At 46.2% G+C, this 7,258-nt stretch overlaps 2 protein-coding genes across 2 annotated transcripts; one reads left to right on the top strand and one right to left on the bottom strand.

Annotated features, from left to right (window-relative positions):
• The first annotated feature begins 356 nt into the window (after window positions 1–356).
• LOC120840810 lies at window positions 357–3,069 on the top strand. Its single transcript, XM_042294853.1, has 5 exons — window positions 357–558; window positions 1,526–1,705; window positions 2,047–2,489; window positions 2,628–2,901; window positions 2,984–3,069. Exons 1-5 carry the CDS (start codon window positions 357–359, stop codon window positions 3,067–3,069), a joined length of 1,185 nt encoding a protein of 394 aa, XP_042150787.1.
• Window positions 3,070–3,839: 770 nt separating this feature from the next.
• LOC120840811 lies at window positions 3,840–6,690 on the bottom strand. The gene is made up of 2 exons (XM_042294852.1): window positions 6,609–6,690; window positions 3,840–4,960 (listed from the first exon to the last, which is right to left on the bottom strand). Exons 1-2 carry the CDS (start codon window positions 6,688–6,690, stop codon window positions 3,840–3,842), a joined length of 1,203 nt encoding a protein of 400 aa, XP_042150786.1.
• Window positions 6,691–7,258: the final 568 nt, after the last annotated feature.

Genomic DNA, 7,258 nt, shown 5'->3' with positions numbered 1-7,258 from the left:
GGCCGCTAGAATTAGCAGATTTCGGAGACTTGAGCCATCTCAAACTTTGTTTACCAGTTTAACAAACTTTTAGGCTTAATTACTTCGTAAAACTTGACGTGTAGTCTTTCTAGGTGATACTGAAGAGAACTGCGTTGTTTTTTCAGCATCGAAAATGAAGCGGAGTTGCCCTTTAAAACACTTTTTTTAGCAATGGACCTTTTCCGGAGTTTCCACGGCGCATGCGCAGCAGCAGCAGACGGGAGTCCGCCATTTTTGGTGGCGCTTTGCGTCCGCCTCACGGCAGTCAGCAGCCATAGCAGCCATAGAAACCGCGGAAGGGCGGGAAGCGGTCGCACATTTCCACGTCCTCTAAAATGCCCCAGCGCTGCTCCGCTGTCGGCTGCAGCAACGACAGCAAACGGAATCGCGGATTAAGTTTCTTCCGGTTTCCTTGTGCAAGTCTTCACCCGACGAAGCGCCAGTTGTGGATTCGGGCGATCCGACGAAACAACGCGGACGGCTCGCCGTGGCAGCCATCGGACCACTCCCGCCTTTGCGGCAACCACTTTGAGCAAGGTTCGTGCTTATTATTTCTTGCTTTCGTTAGTGTGCAAGTACAACGTACAGTGCGCCTCAAACTTTACGCCGCCATGGCATTTGCCGTTTCTGATAACCCTGCAGCGGCCGATTGAACGATCTGAAGAATGTTTGGGTTCCCGATTTCTAGCCCATCCTGAGAAGGCATCCCGAACGTTTTGGTGACAAATTTAACAGTACGTAGCCGACACGAGCTCAATGTTTGGGAACCCAGTGGCGGCGTTAAGTTTGAGGTGCACTGTACCCGATCCAATCTGATGCTTGTGTCTGTATACGCTGTTGCGTAGCTACCTCCACCAACATGTAGGTGCTGGCTTGAGCATTTTTTTGCTTGCTTATGTGACGATTACGCGCTGGCGCGGAAACTGCTGGATTACTATTTTGCTGTCGCAGCTAAGCTGTGCAGTTTGTGACTATGCGTATAGCCGGAGAGGAAAAGTGCGAGCAGCTGTTGCTTTGGTTTCCCCACCGCGTCTGCCGTACGTTTGTAGCTAAATGAAGTCGTGAAAGTACTAAGTAAACAACTTTTTGTTTTGGGTATCTTATAACCCGCATGTTCTAAATTCAGAAAGATAAGTGCGGCCGGCCTAGTGTTCCCCTTTTGTCACCAACAGGTTGACAGATCTAGTGATAACAAGGACCTTGTCATACAACACTTCGATTTTAGGCATTCCTTAAATATTTTCTTGATTTTACGTGGGTCTCATGGCAGCTCAATAACGCTGCCATTTTTAGTTCCTGTGAACTGACCTTATGCTTTCGAGCTGCGGCTGTGTTTTGAAAGGCTTCATTGATTTCTTAATACGGTATTGATTACTACTAGTTGCTTCATTGCCTGGCACCCATAGGCTCATATTATAATCTGCTCCCCAAGAAGCACTGCACATGCTCAGAGTGGTGTTTCATTCAGCGCTGAAATATGACGTGCAAAATAATATAATTTCAGGAGCTCCATCAAGGTGCAAAGACCACCCGGACTACGTCCCGTCGATCTTTGCTTACAAGCCCAGCTTGCAAAGATACTCGGCTGCACGGTTTGACCGGGCAAGGACGCGGCATGATAAGAAGATGGTCACTGCATCCGCCAAGAATGCCAATAAAGCATCCAAGCAGTTATCCCCTCCAGGTAACATTGGTATTAAACTATTAATTCAATGCTATTTATTATCAATCTTCTAGGCTGCAAAAGCATAAGAAAATATTGCTTGTTGTTGTTTGTTACTTTATCGACAGAATCTAAAGTGATTGAGTCAAAGATGAACTCCAAATATTGTTTACGGTTTGCGCGTTACTTACGACTCGACCTAGTATGGCTCCCTCTCCATTGACATGTGGTTACTTAGAAAGAGCTGAGCCACCAACATTTTTTATTTCTTGTTGGTATGCTTGATTAGATTTGAGTTGAGGAGTTGGCGAGAGGAATGTGTGAAATAATATATTCATTGACTGTATCCTTTTCTGGTGCAGCAGTGGAACAACAGGAGACGGACACCATGGCTGAGGTTGTGGACAACTCGGAAGACCAGTGCACCCCGTCTACAGACACTGCAAATGACATGTGTGTGGCCGAGGACTGTGATGCTGCGACACCTTTGAGAGACATCCATCAGCGTCGTCTGTTGGAGAGCAGGATTGTGGAGTTGGAGCGGCAGCTTCAGGCAGAAAAGCTTAGGACACAAGCACAAAGCCAAATGATTATGAAGCTTGAGGAAAAGATGTCTGAAATTAAGGTCACTACGCTTTCCCTTGCTAACATCATGGGCACCGAAGACTTTTTGTTTTACACTGGGCTGCCGAACTATTTTGTGTTTAAGAACTTGTACGGCATGATTGTCACGCGCGAACCTAAATTGTGTTCAGGCAATTATGTCAGGGTCCACACAGGTGAAGAGCAGCTGTTCATGGTTCTAGTAAGGCTCCGTACGGGTATGTCTCTGAAGGAAATATCCAGAAACTTTGGGATTTCAATGTCGACCTTCAGCAGGTTGTTTACGTCATGGATTGTTGTGCTGAGTCGTGAACTAAGTGCTCTCAACTGCTTTCCGAAGCTGGGTCTTGCACAACAAAGAATGCCAAGACACTTCGACGCATTTCCTGATACAAGGGTGGTACTGGATGCAACCGAGATAAGAATTCAAACGCCATCCAGCTTGGATGCACAGCGTCAAACCTTCTCACCGTATAAGCATGCAAACACAATGAAGTGCTTGGTTGGGGTAACACCGGACTGTTATGTTTGTTACCTCTCGCCACTGTACGGCGGTGCCATGAGTGACCGAGAAATTGTGCGGCAATGCGGCATCCTCAACCTGTTAGAACCAGGTGAGGCTGTTATGGTAGATAAAGGTTTTAAAATTGGTGACTTGCTTCCACATGGTGTGAAGCTTCATATTCCACCCTTCAGAGTGCCGCACACACGTCAGATGCCAAAGTCGGAAGTCTACGAGACTCGTAACATTGCTGGCGCTAGAGTACATGTTGAAAGAGTGATTAGGCGCATTAAGGAGTTTCACATTTTCGATCGTGCACTACCTCTCACCATGATCGACTTAGCCGACGAGATTTTCACCACTTGTGCTTTATTGTGCAACTTCAGGGGGCCATTGATTAAGGAGGAAGAAGAAAATGAACCATGTGCATGAGGGTGTAACTGGAAAATTGTATGCTAAGTTGTTTTCAGAAAAGAAGACTGAAAAAGAGACTAGAAAACAAATACATACATGTGACTTGCATGAGTACCAGGGAACGGTTTTATGCACCAGATATATTAGCATTCCTAATTTTCAAACATTTTCAGTGTAGCATGTTTCCCATTCTTTCATCATACATAAATACAAGGACTGTTACTTTTGATAAGTACAAATATGAAACAACCACTATTCGTCCTTTTGTTTGACAAACTCACTGGCTCTATCTAATTAACAGCGCTTTTTCAATTGGCATTTTTTTGTGTTGCCACTTTTTAACACATATTTCTTCCGCCAAATAGCATAAAAATGTTCGCTCAATGCAGGAAACTACCCTTTTGCAAAAAAAAATATATATCTGATTCAGCACAGAAAATGACGCATCAGTGGTTTTGCACCGTATTCGACGTGTTTTTGAGCCATTTTGACGTTAGCGGCACCACGTTTTAACTCGCTGGAAAAATAAAACGCACGCGAATGTATGAGCTCTCATTTACACTTTTTGTTTCAGTGAAAGTGCACTTTGCGACATAATGCAAGAACGACTGTTTTGCATAGATACATGATAATAAACTACTTGACTCTTTCGAATGTGAGCTTCAAAGGATTTTCATGCATGCGAGCGATATAAAATCCTGCCACGTGCATCTCATGTGGTACATGTCCAGGTTCAGTAGTGTGCATCCTGCCAAGACGTCGAACTCGTCGAGTGATTCTTTCTGGGATCACCACACGCTCGTAGAAATAGAGTAGCCCTGGAAGAATGGTGCTGTACCAGAAAATGTTGTCAAAAGCTATTCGCTCAACACTGATGGAGTCGCAGAAAAGTCCATTGTTTGTCCAGATGACAAAGTCTGCCCAACGCAGCCCAGTGACAGCCAGCTGTCCTTGCACTTGGTAGTAGTAAGCACTGTCCCGCTTGAGCGTAACTTCACCTTCAACGATGTGGGCAAAGAACTTTTTGTCCAGGGCGGCACCCTTTGGTGTTTGACCCTTCTTACTGCGGGGACACTTCACCTCAAGCAAGCCAACTCCTTCGCCGTCGTAGACGATGCGATCGGGAGATGCCGCAATGAACGGATACCTTGGGTAAACGTGCAGGCCCGTCTCCTCAACATGCACCTCTTTATCATAGTAGGCCATAAGCTGCACATACTGGTCCACAGCGAGGGGCTCGTTCTCGATGCCATAGAGGCGTGGGTCACCTGGCTTCAGTCTGATGTTCTTAGGGTACATGACTTCCCGGACGAGGCTCTCTGGTTTTTTGCAGCGAACCATGCGCTTGAAGTTTGATGCTGTCAGTCGCCCCACGCGCTCTCTTTTCCATGTCGGATTTTTTCCTTGGCCAAATGTTGACTTCTGGATGGCGTTCACTTCACTGAGGCTCAGAGGTCGGACGGACTCCATTTCTTTCCTGAAGTGCTCACGGCACTTCTCGGAATGCAGGTTCTCGTTGTCCAGGATGGGGCACAGGAAGCGGGGTGGTTCTGCCTGACCAACATTCTTGCACCACAGGAGGCTAGGCTCCTTCCTTTTGATAGCGTCCACGTAAACCTTGATGTCGTCCAAGTCTCCACCGGTAGGGGCCGAAACTGCTACAGCTTGGCGCTGGACCTTTTCTTTTTTCTTTTTGTGCACGACATGCCTCTTGAAAGTTATGTCTTTCAGAGGAGCTGGACAAGCTCGTTTGGCACCTGAAAAAAGAAAAGTGATTGCACTCGGTCAACTTTGGAAAATAGCTAGTGCCAAAATTTTCCCGTTAGCAGCAAATTTGATCGAAGTCGCAGCTGCCTAATTCCGCTACAAGCATTAATTCACATTTTAATGCTTACATTGCATTAACTTCGATAAGAAACAAATAAAACATACCTATTCGAAGAAGCAAACATATCTCGCTTGCCTTGCTAACCTTGTCCTTAGGCTAATAAAGTGAAGTGAGTGAAAACTCTGATTGACTTGCAGCTAAGCACATATGACTTAGATAGTCCACTTTCAGTGTTGTTTCCTTTCTTTAACTGTCACATATCTTGCTGAAGAAGTTAGGGCAAGGATGGACGGTCTGGAGAATGCTGACAGAATGCTGGAGGACGAAACCTCCTCTCCAGCGTTCCTGCTGCTTGCTTTTTCCCAAAACCCTTGCCCTATGCTCGAAAAATGTCACTGACTATAGGTAACCTTGCAATAGTGTGTGTTTGAAATAAACAGTGTTCCCTAATGAAGCAGAGTGGCTGTCTGTCCTTAGCCTCATACTTTTTAGTTCCTTTGAACTGATGTAACCACATCCCCAATGCGCTGCATAACCAGCAGTAGGAATATATTTTTTTCACTCATCAGCTGAAACACCTGACTGTATATGGCAGCAACATGCAGGCATCATTTTTAAACAGCACAGCAAACTCATTTCAGCATAATCATAAAACACGCTGACGGTTTCAAGCTTGTTGGCATTTTTAGCCATGGAAGTTAAAAGCGGGGTGATATGGGCGAGGCCAGAGTGCAAAACATTTTTTTGTTTATATTTGCGGCTATTTTTCACGGGTTTCACATACTTTGGGAAGACTGTGAAGGCACATTCCAGCGGCATCTGGAGTCCGTGCTGCTCGGCTGCTGCACGTCCGCGACGACGAAGAGCAGTCCCGCAACGTGTTGGCACGTCTCGCTCAGCCTGTAAGAAGTTTTGTTTTTGGACATAGTGATTACGGCATACACTTACGCAAACAATATCTACAAGCGTTATAACCGCAGAACCTACCCTGCAACGCAATCGCAGTGTGCTTTCACAACGGCGCCGTTTCTGTCCAGAGCGATCAGCTGCTTGTAGTGCCCGGATTTCATGGATGGAATACAGATACTTCTGATGAGCACAAGGTCCATTCCTGGCACTGATGTATTGGCCATCACCCTCCGAACGTAGTTCTCCTCGAAGAAGGACCATCCTTTCCGCAGTTGCCGCGTTGAGCACCCAAAGAGAAGCTCTATCGCGTGTTTCGTCACGTTAGGCGCCGCGTTGAGATCCGTCGTCCAACCACTTGGCAAGACGTACAAACGAACGAAGTCGATCGTGGTCAACTCATTCATCGTACAAATAAGACGGATCAGCACGTCGTTATCACAAGATTCAGGAAGACTGGGACAAACGAATTATCAACGGCACGGCGCTTTGCTGACATACGGAGCGGCGGACTAGGAAGCGAAACCCGTGACCGAGACCACGCTACTGCGCCATCAAAAACGCCTCCGCGGTACGCCGGGAGATGGCGCTCTGCATCCGCGGAAAAGGCCCATTTCAGACGATTGCTAATGTCCCTCTACTGAAACATCGACGAAAAAAAAATTACTTACCTTTATACCGAAATGGATTGAAAAGAGCTACTGAACCCAGGAGCGCACCGAGGAGGCAGACGAACAGATATGTCTTTATCATGATGGCGCCTTTATGACAGTATTACTGACCTTGAACAGCAAACCTAAAAGCCTTAATATATTCGGCCCGACGATACGATCTAAGAAAGATTCCAGCTGCATCTTTTTTATATTGTTTGAATTTCGGCTTTCGTGACTGCTTAAAAGGCGCGCTATTCCTTTTAAACTATAATTTTGTTTTGCAGCAAGCGCGAACAAAGGAAAAAGCTACAAGAGCGTGCTCAACACTTCGTGCCTGTCTGGTACACGCAATCGTAAAGTGGAAGTGTCGTTCAAGACGGCACACTCTTCATTTGCAACATCGGTTTTCGCTCGCACTTACAATAAAACCGAGAATTGTTTTCTCAGAAATGACATCATGTTCAGGGAGTATTCACTGGACGCCATATTTGTTGGTGCTGCTTAGAGCGTATACTGAAAACGAGCTCACATCAATAGGCTGCTAAGACCGGCACTCTTGATGGCGCGGAATGCACGTTGCAAAAGAACTGTGGAAGCTCGCCATCAGCACGCGCTCAGCATTCACGCAAACAGCTATGGCCGCCAGTGAATACTCCCTATGGAGTATT

The sequence above is a fragment of the Ixodes scapularis genome, unplaced genomic scaffold (genome assembly GCF_016920785.2).
Source record: "Ixodes scapularis isolate PalLabHiFi unplaced genomic scaffold, ASM1692078v2 PGA_scaffold6__148_contigs__length_123643588, whole genome shotgun sequence".
NCBI lineage: Eukaryota > Metazoa > Arthropoda > Arachnida > Ixodida > Ixodidae > Ixodes > Ixodes scapularis.
Note: the sequence above shows the minus strand (reverse complement) of the source record. Positions and strands in the feature narration are given on the sequence as shown.